The following is a 20,314-nucleotide window of genomic DNA, read 5'->3' as shown; positions in this document are numbered from 1 at the left end:
GTGTAAACCCATCCTTCTTTCCTGCCCTGTCTGGCCTGAGGCTCTCTTGCATTCTGCTATAGGCAGTGGCCCTGGAGTATAGCTTCATGCTGCTTTGCTGTTTCTCACTGTTTGCATGTGATCTCTGCTCTCTTATGGCACTGGTTGTGGCTCCAGTGTTGCTTCTTACCAGCTGGAGATGCTCTTGAAGAGGGCAAGAGTTCCAGCTCTCGGTTGGCAAGGAGGGGACCTCGGTGATGGGGAAAGAGAAAAGCTAAGGTGGTGCTTGGACCAGGGGAGGTTCTGCGGGCTTCTGGGGAACTCCTCAGAGATTTTCTCTCTCCTTAGCTGGCCTGTACGTGTCAGTCAACAATATTCCCCTGCATTAGGCTTGGAAATGGGTGCATGCTGCTGTGACTTTGGTGTAACACCATTTACTAGCCTTCCTTCTTCCACCTCTGTTTGATTTCACAAGTGCTTCTCTCTGAAGCTGAGAAAATATCCCTATAGGTACAAGCTGATCTTGCTGTGGGATAAATTCATCACTATTTCCTATTCTAAAGTAAAATTTGAGATTATGCCATAGTCCAGGATATTCTGAAGACTTTTTGCTTTTCTTTGTGTTTCTACCTGTTGATGGAATCAGCAGTCATGCTCTTTGGGAGCCAGGCTTTGTCAGAAACATTTCTTTAGGGGACAATGACTGATGTGCATGTCAAGGAAGTGACTGTCAGCCCAGGAGCTGAAAGGAGGTGCCTGTTCGCAGGAGCTGCTCTGAGTATCCTTCTGAGGCATTTTATCTGCTGGCCTGACATTTCCCATCCCACTCCAAGTGAGCTATGGTCTTGGGCTGTGATACTTTGTCGTGTATCCTGGATATAGATGTCGTGTCTAATTTGTTCTCAAGGGAAGGCAAAGTTTGATCTATGATTCCCTGTGAAGCTGGTAATTACCATGTGCTCACAAAGCCTTGCTGCAGTTCAGGCACCGTGCAGACACTTAACTGATGAGCATGCTCAATGTCTTAGAGTGTGTGCAACAGGGAAGCGGGAGGATCTTGGCAGCACACTGGCCGGGGGCATATGGTGGCCTATAAGTTTATAACACTTGGGTTTGCCTGGGCAAGCAGAGTGTGTGGGTGAGGCTTCAAAATGAGTCCTGTTGTGATTCCTACCTAGATGTTTCCCCTCCCTGTTCCACTGCCTCCTTTCTTTGTGCTCTTGCCAAGCACACAGCCCTCCACAGTTCAAGTGCAGCAATATTACCCATGGCTAATCTATAACCCAGCTGGGTGAGAGACTGGCTGCCGCTTCCATTGGAGCCGTCAGACAAACATATGGGATAACATTCTAAACAGAATTTGTGCTTTTTTGGCTGAGCTGCCTCGTAATTGCCCATGCATACCAGAATGCTCAGTTAACCCAGAACAATGGGACACACACTGAAGATCTACAGAAGAGCTGATCCCCAACAATGCAGTGTGTTTGTGTCTTAAATTCTGCTGGGTGGGTTTTGGTGGTTGGCCTAGCTTAGTCTGTGCCTTCAGGAGTACGTTTGTTGCTGCTTTACTCAAGCTGCAACATTTGTGGCATTGCCTGGTCACAGCTTGTTTTAAAGGCAAAATATTTTTCCTTTTAACTTTTTAGTTATTCTCTTAAACAAGAATTACTTCATGACTAGTCTTAGGAATGATGTTTCTTGCCATTTAAAAAATAAAACTGATGATCTACAATTGTGTAAAAAATCTGCTGTAATGATACGATTATAAGTCATATGGGTTCCCAGTTTTGATTTTTATCCCAAGCAGCATGTGCTATGGTGTGTTTTAAAACAAATAAATAAGGCAAGACAATTGTAATGATCCAAAGGAGATAAAAAGGCATATGGCACCCTAAACAGAAACACAAAGAGTAACAAATACTTGCCACTTGAAAGTTCTAAGTAACTATTATCTTACAAGTAGTTAGTTTTACACCTTCTGCTGGTAGAGGTGGGCAGTTATATACCAGTACTATTAGGGAACCATGTTTTAATTAGGTGTCCTTTATGAGACCATATGAAGTTGTAGTGTGCAAGTTGCTGACAAAAATCTTGTAATGAGCTAAAAGAAAGCAGGATTGCAAAAGTTTCTTTTGTGTTTTGATGTACAAAACACGCTCGCTTATGGATCCAATGTGTAAATTATTCACAAATACCCAAAATACGAGATGACTTCTTTTCTTTTCTTTTGTTTGTCACATGCTGCAGCATTTTCAAATGCTGTCAAAACTGGTAGCCCAGCATTGTTCTCCTGTGGTGAACTCCTGTGGCTGGCTGGTAGCTGTGTGTGCAGCTCACTAGTGCATCCTGCTGCATGGCTCCCTTCCCTGTCTGAGGTTTCTGGCTACAGCAGCCCAGGGAGTCATTTCCAAAGTGACGTTTGGGTGATCCGCTAAAAATCCTATTATTTGTTAATAGGATTTGTTCTTGCACTGTTTGGTCCGATCACTAATTGTTTATCACGCATTAGGAGTACAATGAGATGCCTGTCAGCTGTGTTACGGGTTTTTTGCGTGCAACACTCATTGTTTGCCTGCGATGGCAGGTTTTGCTTTGGGACAGCCTCAGTGCAGAAGGCAGAAAACATAAGGCTCTGCATTTCAAACACTGCAGTACAGTGTATCCTGCACTCTGGTAGGCACCAGTTTCCCCATCTCCCAATAAATGGTGGGATGCACAGAGGGTCACTAAGCTCATCTGGAGGGCTGGGTGCTCTGTGCTTTTGCATGCAGAGCTGCAGCTGCCTTCCAGGTTGCTTCTCTGCCTTCCCAAAAGAGTGCCCTGCTGAGGTGGCAATCAAACAAGAAAGCATTAAGAAAATTCAAGTGAAAAATATACAGAAAAACTTGGGAGACAGTGAGAACTAGTTGCTTTTTGTCTTTGTTGAATGTTTTGATCAGTCCATATTGTATTTAAAACTCATACAATGTAGGTAGAAATTACTTCTCAAAAGTGGTCCATCAGAGCTGGGTTTTGAGGTTTCAGGTGTGAGCATTTGTATATGTAATTTTATAAATCTTTTGCTGAAGCATTTCTTTTGGAAAAACTAATAGATAATAAATATTTTGAATTGCATTTATCCTAGTATGCTTTTTTAATACCTTTTCTCAGAAGAGAATACATTTTAAGAAATATGAAGGTCACATTTCCAAAGCAGAATCTATGATCCTGTGATGGGTTGGCTTCAGTCTCTAGAGAGTTCACACTCAGGTTTGGTAATGTCTGTTTAGTGATGCTGTGTTGATGGAGTGAATTGGATCAGGTCACTGATCCAGCTGAAAACTCCATGTTTTTCTGGGGTGGTGGGCAGTGATAGTCTCCAGTTTCTTGAAGTCCTAATCTGCTGCTGCAGTAAAAGGGGCAGAGTGGGACAAGTGTGCTTTGAGTGGCTGCCCCTGCTCAGGGTGCTGTGCCTGGGCAGGTGAGAACAGCTCAGGTCAGCCTGGCCCATCCTGGCTGAGAATTTTAAACAGTCTTTATTTTCTTAAGTAATAACAATTTAAGGGTAAAGTAAGGAATACAATTTATTGTGCAGTTTGGCTGCATGCTTCTTTAGAAATAGTTTTCCTGAACGTCTGCGTGTATCTTTTATGTTTTTGTATTGGAATCTAGTTAGAAATAAACCGAGGAACTTTGTGCCAGTTAGGAACTGCATTTTGTTCTGAGTTTGCGCAAAGTGTCTGGAAAGAAATAAGGCTCTAATTCTTGTAGTTGAGTAGTCAAATGTTATGCTGAAGTTTGATTGTATATATGCACTTATATTACATATACACATACACAATATATAAATACATATGCCATTACATATACTTTATATATGTATGCGTGTTTCAGCATACATATATGCATCTGCTCATACACATACAAAAAATACAGTGAATGAATACCATTGTGATCATCTTTTGTGGCTATTTCCTGCCAGCCAGAATGAAAATTGGTTCCTCATGAAGTTCCTGCAAAAGGTTTGATGATTTTGTGACCTAGCTCTTGGAATGAAAGCTTAACCTTCCGAGTCAGACCAACCGTCTCGATTCCAAGTACTTACAGAACTGCAACCATCCTTCAGTGAGGTATCCATGACCTATTCCCTCTTCAAAGGGAACAGTTTGCACCAGAATAAAGATTTAGTGTGAACATTCTACTCAGAGCAGGAAAGTTCCTGAAACATGTCCTACCCCCTGATGTAGGGAGAAATAGAATTTGCACCAGAGGAACGAGTTTGTCCATAAGAGAGAGGCATATACTGAAATTCTCTCTGCTGTATAAAATGACAGCCCACCAGCAGTAGAGAAGCCAAACTCACAACAGGACAAAGAGAAAGCTTACAAATATTTAAATACTTTATGATGTGTGTTCTTCTTGTGCCACACCCAGGTAGTGTGATGACAATGTTCAGGAGCAGACCATGCCTGGAAATCACGTGGGCAGGCTGGGTTATTTTCTCAAATGCAAATGCACATTTGTAACAGACAGATAAAGGTTTGGGTTTTACCTTTCTTGCAGCACCTGCCCTTGCTCAAGGACTGGTTGCAGAACCCATGGAGCAAGGCAGTGGAGTAGGATTCTTGTGCCCCTGAAACATTTTAAGGACTTATTTTTTTTAATGTTCCATTGAATACAAAGCATCATCTATCTTCTCTGCTTTCAAAAAATGCATTCTAACCTGATGTAACCTAATGAGTTCCTATTTAAGCTGAATAATGTAGTTTCTCAACGTTTCAAACACCTCCTAATATTTTCCAGGAAGGCATTGCTGAACTCTTCCAGATTTGTTCTGTGACTTGCTACAGTCTCTAGTGATAATATCAGATGGACTGTATGCTGTCAGATTAATCACTAGGGATTTTTAACTACATCCTTCATTTTTTGGCCTTCTGGTAGTAAATAGATCACAGTAAGGAAAATAAATTAGAATTTAAGAGGATGTTGATGAGATGACTTATCGTGTAATGACCAGGCCAAGAACTAACATGGACAAACCTGGAGAGTAGCATTGACTTTCTAGTGGGCAGAGCTATGTTATTTATTAAACTGATTGCTGAGAATTTTGCTTCTTTAGACTATTGCTATGAGCCACTTAACAAATTTTGGGTTGTGCCAAGTGGCAGATAGCTGCAGTTTCTTTTGCACCTTGGAATCTGCCTTGGTGGATGAAGGAGAACTGCATTGAAAGTGTATATATGCCAAGAGGCCAGTGGATGGCATGCCTTGGCCGCAGCTTTAATGTAGACACAGGTATTCCTCACAATTTTTAAATGGTTTTTTTACTCACATATTTAAGATGTGACCAGAGTAAAAGAAAAAGTAATGCTGCAGGGCCTGGGGGGTTAGAACTTCATCATTGTTTTAGGTAACCTACTGCCATTTAAAAATTAAATTGTCAATCTTTCGTTTCTTTCTATGCTGTCTTTTTACCCTTTTCTATGTCCAGCATCTAATCCCATTTGAACCATGTGTCTTTTCATATGTAGATGTTTTATGGTCGGTTCTTTGCTTTAGTTGTCCCAGGCTTGCTGAAATGAAGGGACATATCAGCTCTGTATTTTAGAAGGCGGCAAAGGGGAGTAGGAGACAAATCTATAGTGTCAGGAGTGGCACAGAAAGGATGCTTTGGGTTTGACTGTTCATTTTTACGCAGTGCAAGAAATAAAGCAGAACTAAAACTGGACAGCGATGAGTTCAAAGCGAAGGGAGATGGTTGTCTTCACACAGTCTGAATTCATACTGGGGAGCTCTTCCATAGGCCGTGGAAAGTTTTCATGGGCTCAATGAGCTACTAGTGCAGCTTGGGGAGGGAGGGTCAGCTCTTTGGGGACTGCTTTGTGGAAAGATGCCTTTTTTGGTCTAGAAAGTCCCTAAGCCACAACTTTCTAGAAGTTGGGAGAATATTTTTATCTTCACTGACCTTTAGCAGTGGGCTAGAATTTTGGAGACCATTGACCCTGACTTGTGTGTGCTGATTTTACTGTGTGCAAAAAGGGTATGAGTGATAACCTTCAGCATTGTATCATCTATACCCTCTACAGCCTTGGTGAGGCTGGTGGAGGGCGGCTGAGAGAAGGCACCATGTATGAGAGGTGGGGGGGACTAGAGTGTATGTCCCCTTCCATTCCTTCTCCCTCTGCCTGATCTGTGCTTGGAAAGTTACAGAGTGACTAAACTCTTTATTTTTAGACATTACAAAGAAAGAAAGCATTAGACAGCTGGCTGCAAAAATATTTTTTTGTGACCTTTGTCTACATTTGTGCAGTGCTTGTTGCTATTCTGGAGCATGTAATTCCTCCCCATTTCAGCTCTTCAGTCTTACGTAGTTTCATGAGAAACTGAAATGCTTATAACTTTATGCATGCATATATTTAAAAAAATTGCTTCCATATTTGTTTGTGACCCATTTTCATAGTAACATACAAACTGGAAAAGCAACTGGAGCACTGCAGGTAGAGGCTGCACTGGGGTAGTCCCATATTGGTGGCTGAACACCCTCTGCACCAGTCGGTCCTGCTGTGAACTAACCTGGAGAAAGGATTAAATCTGTCTTCCAACTCAGTGAGGCAAAAAGGTTTAGTAGTATGTGTGAACAGGGTCTGGAATTGGGGCTGTGATCAGTAAGGTCTGACCTGCAGCTTGGGATGGTAGCTAGCAGGTTTGCAAAAGCTTAAGCCAAATAGATGTTACGGGTCATGGTTTTTCTTACTGGAGCAATATTTCCAGAAAAGGGGAGTATTTTTTACTTTGAACAAGAAGAAGATGTGTCTTTTAGACATGTATGTTCTGTTAAAAAAAAAAAAAGAAAGGGTAGGACAATATAAATATGAGAAATCCAACTGTGAAAATAAAACAATTTTACAGTAATTGAAAGGTATGGGTCAGTCATGTCAGTTGTGTTCCTGAAGAGTAACTCTGTAGGACAAAGCATTTTGTAATACTGCTGTTGAGTGATAAGGATAATTTGTTTTATTTACTGAAAACTATGTGGGTTAGCACTGCACTAACCAGTAAGTCTTCAAGGTGAAATACAGATGCTAAATCCTTTTTTTCCCACAGGTACCTTTCACAGATTGTTGGGTAAAGTGAAACTTGCTATTGTGTGAAAGTACTCCTAGGTGGAAGCCCTTATGTCCCTTATTGCCCTGAAGCAGATTATTGTGACAGAATTTTCTTCTCTAAAGCTGATCTGTAGAAAACCATTTTTCACTTGCATGGCATCCAAAGTATGAAAAAAACAATTGATGCTGTTTTGCTAGGACAATATGCTGAATTTATAGGGCACTTAGTTTACCAGCTGAAAAATTACAAAACCCTTTTTGAAGGTGAAGTATTGCTCTTGCAAGCAGAGCTGGAGTGATTTTATCCAGCTAATATGTTATGTGTCAGTACTCCTATTGCATCAAGTGTTACAGGTGTAGCGCTGTTCTTTAGCCTACCTTTTATGTCCATCTTTGATATATTAAAGGAAAGACTCATTTCTCTCAAAAGGCTGAAATGGGAGTGGTGCAGTAGCATTACAGGGGCTGTAGCAGTACTTGGCAGGTGTTCCTTCTGGCCAATGGAGCAAACCTGACAGAGCCCATGTGCAGGGATATATTGCCTTCTGCCACCACTGGCTTGTAGGACTCTGCCTATACTAGATCCTACAAACACCTGCACTCAGTAAGGTGTTGGATTGTGCTTTCTTATTATAGATAAGCAGTTTCTCATTCCAGACCATTAGTTCCACTAGCCCTCAATGGCACTGCAAGCTTCTGCCAGCCCTGCTCCGTGAGGTCCAAGTATTTATTGTAATAGATGCATTTTCTACTGCTAGCTTGACATGTAATTTGAATTTTGTTAGGAGGGATGAGCAATGCCCTTTGTTAGGAAAGATTTCAAATAGCTTCCCATCTCTGTGTTTAAGTAGCAGGATATTGGTGATGGAAGGTGTTTTTTTGTTGGTTGGTTGGTTTTGTGGTTGTTTTTTTAAGCCTTTTAATGAAACTTAGAATACTTTGTAGAAATGCTGGGGTCTAAGATATTTGTTTCGTCGAAAGGTCTCTTGGGTCAAAACATTAACAAAAAGCTTTCAAAACCTTTGGGGGAAAAAAACAAACTCCAAAGTACTGATTTTCCAGGAACCATTTTTCCCTCTCTAGTGTGTATGAATGCTTTGTAATAATTTGAGCCAAACAAAGACAAAACCCTCACTAATTCAGTAAGCTGAATTCTCTTGCAAGCTGCTTAGCTTTTGTTTATTAGAAACACATGTCAATTGCACCATATAGTGCTTAGATTGTATAATTTGATGTGAGGTTTGGGATAATGATGCTGATGTTGAAATAACAGCTAATGCATCTCTATGAAAAGAGAAGGAAAAGCACTGAACCTCTCAGATGAAAGGCAGATGCATACGTTGCTTTTCTGAAGTTATTTCAGGTGGATTGGGAACAAGTCCCCCTGAAAGAGTTGGCTCTGCCCTCTCCTGCACACTTCTCTCTGAGACAGTGCTTGGGATGCTCTTGCTTGGGATGCTCAGTAGGAGAAGGCTCTTGCTGACATACCAAGTTGTGTGCTGGGCTTCTTGCTTGGGCAGACAGGTTCTTACCTCTGAAAAGGTTTCATGAGGGAAAAGGGAGTTGTGGCCCATTTCCCAGCAAAGCCAGCAAATTTCAGCTACTGGATGAGATTAATTGCATTAAGACCCCTGCCTGTGCTTCAGATGTTGTTGGGTCTTCTGCAGTATAAAGCGTTGGGAAACATTAAGCCAAAACCAGTGCTGGTATAGGTATACTGAAGTGGCAACCCTGCTTATCTACTGAATTTATCCTAGGACTATTAAGATTTTTCTGTTGTTTTGTTGTTGTTGGGGTTTTTTTATTTTTCAATTGCTACTAATACAAGTAACTTCTGAGTTAAGTAGGTCAGATATACCAAAATAACAAAGCAAATTCAATAATTGTTTTTGTGTGTTGTGGCAGTAAATCTGTTGAGCATCTGCTCAGAAACAAGCCTCTTCTGCTTTTACTCATCCTTGTAGTTGGAGCAAATTTAGATTGTTTCTGTTTAAAACCAGCAAGCATTGTCCAACAAGTTAGACAATTGTAATCATAAATCCCTGGAACAATCTGTGTTTAGTGAGCATAAAGTAGATGAGCTGGGAAAATTTGCTCTGCGTCACTCTTTCAAAAAAGGAGCCAGACTCTTCAAAACAGATTCGCATACCTCCTTACACAGAGAGGAATTTTTGCTGGTTTAACTGCCTTCCCTGGTATTTGTAAATATACTGATAGGAAACGATGAGATTTTATGGATATACTTGATTGGCAGGAATAGCTTGCTTGGGTGTTTTTTTTAATGGAGCTCACAGTTGGCTGGAGTTAGCAGTATGAGCAGGCCTTTATGCAAGCACCACTTGCACTATGACAGTGTCTGAGTGAGACTTTCTACCAGGTTCTCAGGGATGCTGTATGTGTGTAATCAGAGCATAGCGCTTAACTAGAGTTTGTTATCACAGAATCACAGAATGGTTGGGGTTGAAAGGAACCTCTGGAGATCATCTAGTTGTACTTGGGATGATTCAGAGATGTGCTGCACGCTTTCACATTCACTACAGTTTTTTCAAATTTCTCTATACAGATGCATCCTCAGCACAGGAAGAGGAGACTCAAGCTCTCATTGTGCCCTGATGAACAATTAACTCAAATATTTTTGAGTACATGAAAGGCTAAAGCTTTATAGCATTTTTTATCTGTTAGCAGAAATCATGTAGGAGCAGTCTCCAGGGTGATTTTGTGCAGATCCTTTGTGCCAAGCTGAGTTATCTTCTCAGAAAATAGATTGTTAGTTACAGAATGGATGGTATGTAATAAGAGGCCATTAGTCATGTCTGTTGGTCCATCATGTGACCTACTTTTGATACAAATGAATGACAAAAGGGAATGATTTCATCTGTGATTAACAATTTTTTTTTATAAGTGTGAAATGTGCACTGGCTTAGCTTTTCTCACTTGCACTAATGAAAATTTCTGAGTGGGCTTCCATATTGAAGTTGCCCACAAAATAAAGTTGCTTAAGTGAGGGAAGAAACTTTCTGTGCTTAAAATAATTCAAGGGGAAAAGAAGTTTACTAATTTGTGGGATGAAGATTTTACAAGGCCTGTTAGCTATTAAAATGTGTTTCACCTAGATAGAAAAAGTCATTCCCTTCACAAGACTCAGGAGGAACAAGAAGGCTGATACAAAACTAAGAAATTACAGTAGTAGGGCAGCAATTGAAATCAATTCAGTCTTTGCAATCCTAAAGAGAGGTTTTGAAGTCAAGGAGAAGACAGGTCAATTGTCTCAGTGCATGTGGTTTGAAAGTTTTAAATTAATAATTTAACAGATTTCAGAAATCTTCTTGACATAAAAACAACATTTAAAACATGTTGTATGTGAATGGCAGGACAGCTTATAAAATCTGATGGGGGAAGTCCCTAAATGAAAAAAAAAAGTCTGAACTTAATTTGTCAGTTATTGCTGGGTTTAGGACTTAGTAAGACTCTTGGAGCTCCTTCCCTTATGATGGTGACTTATTTTAGTATGCCAGTTTTAAATGCAGAAGTGTAAAACACCTTTTTTCCTCTGCATTAAATAACCTTGTCTTGATTTAGGTTCTCATGAATGGATAATCTTATCCTTTTGTAAAAATAATTGGTTAACATGTTTCACTTGCCAGCTAACATTGTCTATTATTTTAAGACTGATATTTCTTAAATTGACAGTTTAGAAGAAGCTACTGAGTATTTTCTTTGTATCTCCCCATACATTAAAAAAGAGTTTATTTAAGTACATAAATCTAATATTAGCCCTGTTAGCTTAATTTTTGGTTGGTTGGTTTTTCTGGTTTTTGGGCCCTTATTAATTCTTGCAGACCTTCTAGGATGTTTTTAAAAAACCCTGTAATTTACCTGATGTGGTGGTTTGAATGTCTTCAGAACTGCTGAGAAACTGAAAGCATGAATTTGTTAAAGGGTAGCCACTCTGGTTAGCTCAGAAATAGCAGATGACCTGCTGGTAGGGAAACACTGCATTCACGTTCTCTAAAAGGGTCCTACAGGCACGTTTCCAATGCCCCAGATGACTGAAGAGTTATATATCCGTGTCTGACCAGATCCAGGGCAAAGATTACATGTTACAAGTAGAGCTGTTTGATTTGTAGTAAAAGAAAAAAAAAAAGAAAAAGATAGTTTTACTTTACTTCTCATCCTTCATGTGATACTTAAAAAAAAATAATTATTTCATGCAGACTTTGCAAGTGCAAATGAACATCTCGAAGGATTGTGAAGGCTGACATTTCCAGTTAGTTCTGTTGGGTTTGGGGTATTGTTTTCCCCGGCATCGATGGTCAGTTGGGATGGTCGTCTCCCTTGTGCAGTGCCACACCTGCTTGGGGAAACCCAAAATGGTACTTGTGGTGAAAATGATGCTTCTTTTTATGCCCTAGAGCAGGTAGGGGATCATCTTGCAATGGGTTTCCTAACCTCTTTTGTAGCAACTGATCTCTGAGTTTTGGCTGGAGTATGAGGCGTTGCTGTTGCTGTTGTAAATAACTGAGCTGAGAAAGATAGGATTCCAAAGTGCAAACTGGTCCCTGCCTTGAGAGGGGCACTGAAATGCTTGTCTTCAGGCACACGGTGTGATGTCTGTGGGCCTGCAAAGGCTGATGCTTTCCACTCCAATGCTCTGCAGTAACCCACGTTATCTGAACTGGCTGACTGTGGGCTTTTTTGTTTGGTTTTGTTTTTAAATGTGGCTTTAGACTGTGCATGAGGAAGCTGCCTTTAAAAGGTTCTTGAATTCTGAGTTTAATTCCCTTTTTTATGTTGGTCTTTCATTTCTATATCCAGAAGAGAAGGGGCAGCATTCAGCAGAAAATGCTTGTCCTTTAATTTTTGTGCAATTGAATACCAGCTTTCAATTCAGCTGTATTGAAATCCATTGAAAAAGAGATATTAGTGTGGTGTTTGTTCAGATTTACATGTTTTAAAGAGAAAAGCTGGCAATGTACTCAATTCTGCTCTCCTTATTTTTTCACAATAGTTATTCACTCTTAATTGCAGTACCTTATGCAATAAATAGTCCCATGGGTTTCAGTAAGACTGTTTAGGGAATTGAATACCACAGTGTTAGCAGAAACGGAAAAAATGAATAGTGCTTTTAAGAAGTGCATGATTTGGCAAATTGCTCATAGTTTGTACATGTATCAAACATTAATTCTGTTTTGTTTGCTTATGGATCAGTTTAAGTTATTACAGAAAACTATCATGTTAATGATGCTTTTTATGGCACCTGGTGTGACATTTGCGATCCTATTAATTAAATTCTACTTGAAAATTGTATTTTAGCCTTGAAAAAAAGTTTTTATACTGCAAAGTACAGCTTGAATTGGTTACATTTTCGTATGAAAAGTAAAAAACATCTCTTAAATTTTATTAGTTCCACCAAAAGTAATCATATGGACGTGGTTTGGCTCATCCACACTTGAATTAGTGGTCAAACCTGCTCAGTATTGCAGGTATATAGAATGTTTCTGTTAAAACTGCTCTGTTTCTCTTGAGTGTCCTAGTAGGACCTTTGTGGGGGTTTTGAAGCTTTCCCTGTCCCTTTTTTCCTTGACATGGCTGGCCAAGATCATCCTGTGTCTTGCAGCTGTGCAACCTGTACGTGTCCTGACTGCTTTGCTGTCCTTGTGGACGAGCTCTGGTTTGGGTCACATGCCCATTCCTCCCATGCATGAGAAAAACATAAGCAACAAAGGAGAAAAAATTCACATTTGTGTTTAGAAAATGTGTTTTGTTTTAGCTAATGAGTATAACATCAATATTACAATTCTCTTTTTAAAATCAAAACAAACACTGTAGCTGTGCTTTGTCCTGGATTTATCTATGCTATTCATTAACATGACATGTCATTTTAAGAATGTCATTTAAGCAAACCCAGCTGGTTTGCTTAGATGTAAATGAAGATCAGCTCAGCATGAAGCTTGTTGGAATTGCTTTGTGCTGAATTTTTTCTAACTGGACCTTTTTATCTGCTTTTGACTTTACCAAATTATTTTTTTTTCATCTAAATTAGCATGTTTAGGGAAGTGCCTTTCTGTTGGAGTTATATCATGGCTATCCCATTCCTTCACTCAGTAAAGGAGAAAAGAAAGTGCTTAAAATGGGGCTTGTTTGTGGATAAGAATTTAATGATTTTTAATACCTTGTGGTCATTCAACTGGATAAACGTGGAACTAAACTACCAAGTGTTGTTTTGGTCCTTGTTTGTAAATGAAGTTTTTGGAAACAGAGGTCCTTTAAGTAAAATCAAGAGTTACATAGTTCAAAGATGGCAGAAGTTCATAGTATTCATATGTGAATATGATTCCTATACAGATTTTGTAGCTTTCATGGGAATTCCAGAATTGGACTCACAGTTACAAATGATTTAGTTTTTAATGAGTAGAATGGTGGTCTTTGAGTATATGTAACGTAAACTATGCAATTCATCTCTAAAGTGTATCAGAGAACTTATGGACTGATGTTAGAATCTGTGACAGCTTCGTATTTTAGCAGAAGAGTTTGGAGGCAGAGCATTGCTGTGGCTCTGCACCATGTAAACTTTATGCTTTTAAAAAATGATGTTGATTGGGCAGCTTAAGTGCTTGCTGTCTTTCAGGATTTTGAAATTCCATTGTACAAAAGGAGTTCTGAGGCAGTAGCTACTTTGGAAACTGATTTACGAAAAAGGCTCTGTTTGGAGGATAATATTATGTGCTCTTCATTTCTGCAAGCTGCCCTGCTCTTTTCATTAGCTGATGCTTCTCTAGGAGGCATTCCTCTCATGCTTTTGTTCTAATCTCTTTTTTCACAACATGAAAGAAAATCCTCTGTTTCATGTGCTCTGTGGAGTTTTTTTCATCCTTCAAAGTGATGTTACTTATTTTGCAATGTAATTGCCTGTATGAGCTTGCTTTTGAGCTGGAAAGCTAAGTACTGTTTTTGTTGGCAGGGTTGTAATGTTTGCCCATTTACCACATGTCATTGATTGATAACAGTAAGGAAGTAAATAACTGAAGGATTTCACCTGTTTTCTCATTCTTCTGTTTCTCACAGGTTCATTGCTAAACCATGTGCCTTAGGCCTTAAAGTCCAAGCCAATGGACCACAGAAAGCTCAACCTAATGCTATTCTGGAAAAAGTTTTCACAGCTATTACAAAGGTAGTGTCTAACTAAAATATTTACATTATCAAGTGGGATATTGTGCTACAAGCTATGTCTGAATAAAGCAAAGCTAATAGATAAATGGAGTGCTGCATTTTTACACCTAAAATCAGAAATGCATATATTGAGGACACCATTAGTATGCCAGATTGAGCAGTTGTGAATCCCTTTGTGACACCTCCTGTAAGGTTTTAATCAAAAGGTTTTCACAGAAACACTTTGTAGATGTCATACGGCCACTTACTCTTTTTTTGCTTCTTATCTGTTAGAAATTTCCACAAAGTCTTTGGGTGTTTTGGAAAAAAAAAAAAAAAAGAGCTAATTTTGAGCCAGTAAGATTGATACTGTATTTTCCATGAAACTTAGAGCTACTCCTTCTAGGGGACTGCCTGAGCACAGGGCAGTAGTGTCTTGCTGGTATCCCAGCTACAGGAGAAGGAGATAGAAAAGTGGGAGAAACTGACTGAATAATAGAGCTTGCAGATTTTTTTTTGTGCAAGTTTTTCACCCACAACTTACATCTCTATCTATACATCTCTCACCATATGACATCTCAACTAAACTTCTATGTCATTCTGTCCATACTTTTTGAAGCATCCTAAACTTTTCTGCAGGAGCTTTTCAGTCCCACCTTGGCTCCAGGCTGCAGCTAGACATGCCACAGAAAGTATTAGACTCAGAGGGCAAAATTGGGTTCAGTGCCACAGACAGTGAAATATTCTGTGGATCTGCCTTGCTTGTGTGTCCCACCCCCTCCTGAGATCACCACGGCACTTGGTGTAGCTTTTGTCCTGTTTACAGGGAGGGACTCGTACATACCTTCTTTCTGAAGGCTGTAGCACATGCTCTCTCAGACTCAGATGAATGGTTGGATTTTGTTTGTTGTGGGGTTTTCGTGGTCTTTTTCTTTTTTCTTCCCTTTTTTTTTTTTTAATATTTCTTTGTAGAATCTGGTAGTCTGACAGAGGGCCTGAAATACCTGTGAGGGCAAAGAGTTCCAGAGGAGCTCCAGCAGAATCTGGTAGCTACTCTCAGAGAAACTGTCCAATTTAGCTAACTACCTTTTTTGAATCACATACAACAGTTCTCTCTAGTCAAACTCCTAAGAACTGCATCAAGTATTGGATTTTTCTAAGGTTACAGACATTGGTTTTCTTAACGTTCCATTATAAACTAATGGCTACTTTGGTTGACTAAAACTTCTTTGAGATAGATAGCAAATACTTTATCCTTCTCTTGTCTCATTTCCCTTTTTTCCTGTGTTTTCATGGAGGCTGATAGACAAAACTTCAGCCTGACCAAAGTTTTGCTGTTCTATATCTTGTAGCATTTAAAAAGTTTTTGTCGTGAGAGCTCTTGTATCTCATTCAATTATATAACTGGCTTGCAGAAATAAAGCTAAAGCTCTAGAAAACAGATTGTCCAAAAGCTTTTTCTGTTCCTTTAAAAAGCGATGTGATCGGGAGAAATATATAAGTAGTACTCATGCTGTGCTGTACATGTAGAATTGCTGAATGATTGAAGATGCGGCCTGTACTACTCTTAAAATTAAGGACAGACTTATTTTCTTTTGCCTTACCTTACCTCTGCACTGGTTTGCAGCTGTGCTGATGGTATGAGAGTTCCACATTTTCTGCTTTGGAGAATATTTGTGTGGTTAATTTTACAGAAAAAAATTCTCTCTCATTGTTGTCAAGATGATTTTCCTTTTGAAGTTGTCACTTTGTTTAATGACCTCATTTTTTAACATCAAACTTCACAAACATGGGATTTATCTTCTTTCTGTGTCAGTTAGACCATCCTCACTACTGCAAGAGATGATAGGACAAAGATCCTGATGTAGGAGGATGGAACAGGCACACTGTGTGTTGGGCAGTGAGGTGTTTGTAAGACCCGCTGTTCAAGAGATGCATGGCATTTTATGCCTATTTACCTTCACTTCCAAGTTTCAAACAAGTTTTAATCCCATTGTTCCCTTTAAGTTTCTTACTAGGAATGACCTGCGTGTCATATTACAGGATCTGTTCTTCTAGATTAATACCAGTCACTGTAAATGTATTTTCATGGGAATCTGCTAGTAGAGATTTCTGTGAACATATTTCTTTGTATCCATGTGTCTCAGGCAGCCTTGATAAGAAGTCAAGAGTCAATTATAGTGGTTCTAAATTTAAAGCATTAATGCAGTTGGGCAAGAAACTAATTTTTACGCTTCTCTGTTCTATAGCATCCAGATGAGAAGAGGCTGGAGGGCCTCTCCAAGCAGCTGGACTGGGATGTGCGCAGCATTCAACGTTGGTTTCGACAAAGACGCAACCAGGAAAAGCCCAGCACTCTTAGGAAGTTCTGTGAGAGCATGTAAGGATGTGTGTTCTCTTGAGTTTTGTTGAGCCTGTGTTCTCATCAGTTTTCCCCATTGTACTTCACAGGTATTTCGTTAGACAGGTAGAAAATTATACAAATTGGTAGAATATGACTTCTTTAATGAGACAAACAATCTTCATTCTCCTGAAGGAGTCAGATTGTGCTTTTTGTGTACTTTCAATGGTCAAAAGCTTTCGGAAGTCAAATAGTTGTGATTCTGTACTGTCAGGGTGCCAGCCTGATCCTTTAAGACAAGTCGCCTTCTGTTAGGGTGCCTAGAGCCCTACCTTTAGCTATAAACCTGACAGAGATCTGAAATGGAGGAGTGAAGATGAAAGCCAGTTGGGTTGTTAAACAAAAAGAAGACAATAGATAAATTGACTAAAGATGATTGCCCTCTAATAAAAAGAGGAACTTAAGTGTCAGAGTGCTTAAGTCCTCTCATTGGTATTTACAGCTAAAATCCTTCTTGCTAAATATTTAATAAGGCCAGGCAGGATGAGATTATGGATAAACCTAGTCATCCTGTTACCAGCAGCTGGTGGCCTTAGAGTTACTGATTTTTGAGATCAGCAAAGAGCACCCTTTTTTTCTTCAAGGGTTGTAGTTGTTAAATGGTCTGCTTAACTTGTAGGAAAGGCTGTGGACTCTTGGGAAAAAATTAAAACTGTATTAGTGTTAGAGCTAGTGTATTTGGGTGGTATATCTTGCTGCCTCTGTAACTCAGGTCAAAGACTTCACTCTCTTGCACTAATGCCACCACATTTGGGCTGACCTAGTTGTTAAGAAAAACTTAAACATACCATGAAATACCGTCACAGATTGGATGGTAATGGGTGCTGAACTTGCTCCTTTGTGACATTCATTATGGAGAAAGCATGCAGATGACAGCTATGAATGCAGAATAGAAGGTAAGGTCAAGCTGTAATGAAGTGCTGACAGAATTTAGTGTCAGTTTCGTTTAGAGGGAGCCATTGGGCATTATTGCAATATGTGTACTTGATAGTAATGATAATACTTGCCCCAAAAGAAGCAACATGGCATAAATAATGGGTGGATAGTTCAGATTCCATCTGTTAATGGTTTGAGGAGGTGCAGTGGGAGTTGCCTCTCCATTTCTGTATGTACATAGAGCTGTGATAATGAGGTGTTATCCAGCCAACCGTGTGTGCCTTGCCCTGGGAGCATTTCCAGTGGTGGAGTATGTGCCACCAGCTGACCTGTCACATGTTGGATTAAGTTGTTGGCAGATAGTCAGACTAGCACTGGGAAGCCAGGGCTACCCTTTTATCCCCTCAGTATGGGTGTTAAACTGTTTTCTAGTTAAGTCTGGCCATCAGGGCCCTAAGCAAGGTACTTCAGGATGTTTTGACTAAAGAAATTCTTTGGTATGAGATCTGTAGCCTTTTCACAACTATTGAGTTAACGAGGTGGCTTTTTGGATGTAGTGTCTCTGTGTGGCAGCTGCTGGGCTGCATAAAGTACATGTCATGGGAAGGGGGGCACTCAAGTCTTCTGTAACTGGGGTGTCAGTGGAGAGTTTCATAGCCAGGACAGAGAAAGCAGTGTGTCCTTATGTAATAAGCAAGTACAGAGCAGGCAAAATGACAGTGATCCCTGCCTACACCTTCATACTGTTGAGCTGCTGTTGTCCCTCCAGAGAAGACTTGAGTTTTTCTGGCAATGGTATTGATTGACTGTGGCTTGGGAAGAAAAGTGACAGAACACACAGCAAATGTGGAGCTACTTTAAAAAGAGTTCCACTTCTTTTTACGTAGAGATGATTCAATTTACTGCTAGACAAAGTGTTCCTTGGGCCCAGAGTGGCTTTTGCATGATGAAAAGGAGAAGACAGCTGTGCCAGAAGGGCTGTAGGCCATTTCTGACTGCCTTATCTTTCTTGCAAATGAATAGCGTGGGCACTGCTTAAGGTAGAGGAGTTTCAGTAGGACAAAGGCTGAGAGTGAAATTTAGTGATAAACACACTTGCCTGAGATGCATGACACCCAAGATCCAGTCCTAAACACATTATACCAGTAACTTCATCACTAGATTCTTATTGTCCCAGATTTCTCACTTTCTCTACCCCTTCCCTTCTTTTTCTTTTCAAGTAATTCCAATTCTATTCCTAAACAGAGTGTAGGGAAACTCCAAAACCTACATTGCTTTGGTGTTTAGTTTTTTGGTTTTGTTCTTTTTTTTTTCCAAATGCAGTATTTCCTTTGCTGCCACTCTTTGTCAGATATCCTGACCATTGGCAGATGGTGGTTATATGAAGAGAAAGGCAGTAATAAAATCTCTATCTATAGACACTGTTTGTTCCATGGCATTATAGTGAAAATAAACTATTTTTTCAGGAACCTTAACAAGCATTCCCCCCCACAGTTTTGTCTGTCCATCTGAAAGAGAAGGTGTAATTTGATTATTGGAGGTATAGAGATGGTGAGTCTTCAATGGCATCATGTACCTGCTTAAGATTTCAGAAGTTAATGGTGATAAGTATCTATTTGAAATATGAAATAGATCATTTCACCAGGTGGTGCTTAATAATCCATTATTAGTTTTTCAACGATTTGGTCATTCTGGCACGAAACTTGAAGTTAAAGGCAGTCACAGTTTGCAGTCACTAGGAAAGGCATCCACGTGGTATAACCTCAGATTGCAAAGATCAGGCACTTAGTTTACCCTATGAGCTGCTGGGGTTAGTCGGTCCCTAGCTTTTCTTTCTCTTGTGTGAATTTAGGCAATTTTGGCTCCTTTTCTCGACTTGAAAGATCCAAGGTGCATAAAGGAGAAGACAAAGTGGTCAACTGAGTGTGCAAAGTGGACTTTTCTACTTCCATGTATTTCTGTTGGGGTTTTATTATTCTTTCCTTTCTGTCCCCATGGCACTGCCTAATATCAAGAAAATGACTTTGCTGATTGCCAGACCGAATACAGGATCCGAGAATGTCTTTGTTAAAGTCTGATGTGTCAGAAAGCCAATGCAGTAGCGATTCCCAAGCCACTTCCAATTTCTTCCCAGTTTCAGTGTGTTGCGCTGCTGCTCACACTACCAGTGCATAGGCATGTCTGGTTTTCTCAGGGAATAAGTAGTGTAGAAAGAGGTAGCATTCTGTTCTCCCACCTTGTTGTCCAGATCAATGTGAAAGAACCTGTGATGGCATAAGGTATTAGCCTGGGACTTTGGAATGTCATCAGGCTGATGACTTGTCTGTCCTACGGCTATGTACATTTAAGCAAGATGTTTGTTAGATACATTTACGTGGTTTCCAAGGAGTAGCTGAAAGAAACATATGGCCAAGAGAGGTTTTTTGAGTTTATGTAACATTCTATGTGTGAAAACATAGAAATGTGCAGACTGAAGAGCCAAAGATACATTTTTCCCCCCCCTCTTTCCTTTCTAGAAGAAGCTTGGATACTGAAATATTTGTAAGTGAGGTGTCTTTTAGTTTTGATGTAGGGGAGAGAAGAGTCTCTGTCTCATATCCTAGCCAGACATTTTTTTCCTAGGGCATTGAAACTGTGTTTATGCACATTGCTTTGAGGGACATTTTATCTATCTAGAGTTGGTGAGGTTTTTTGCTTGTCATGCACATTTATGTGAAAATTATATGGGCTGTTTACAAGTTCTTGGCTATACTGCTTTTCTCAACTAGCAGAGTAATTCTCTCCTACAAAAATGTATTGGAAAAATAACTATGCAAGGGAAAGA

At 39.8% G+C, this 20,314-nt stretch overlaps 1 protein-coding gene across 2 annotated transcripts in view; it reads left to right on the top strand.

Moving 5' to 3' along the window:
• The window catches only part of CERS6 (ceramide synthase 6), a 114,966-nt gene that overhangs the window by 20,586 nt on the left and 74,066 nt on the right, over positions 1 to 20,314 (top strand). For both annotated transcript variants that reach the window (XM_027678672.1, XM_027678671.1), the window contains exons 2-3: positions 14,130 to 14,235; positions 16,463 to 16,593. In XM_027678672.1, coding sequence (XP_027534473.1) covers positions 14,130 to 14,235; positions 16,463 to 16,593 — 237 coding nt within the window. The remainder of the gene's footprint in view (positions 1 to 14,129; positions 14,236 to 16,462; positions 16,594 to 20,314) is intronic.

Source organism: Neopelma chrysocephalum, unplaced genomic scaffold, assembly GCF_003984885.1.
Source record: "Neopelma chrysocephalum unplaced genomic scaffold, ASM398488v2 Primary Assembly neopelma1_44, whole genome shotgun sequence".
NCBI classification, from domain to species: Eukaryota; Metazoa; Chordata; class Aves; order Passeriformes; family Pipridae; genus Neopelma; species Neopelma chrysocephalum.
The sequence above is the reverse complement of the archived record's forward strand: the minus strand, read 5'-3'. Positions and strand labels throughout refer to the sequence as shown.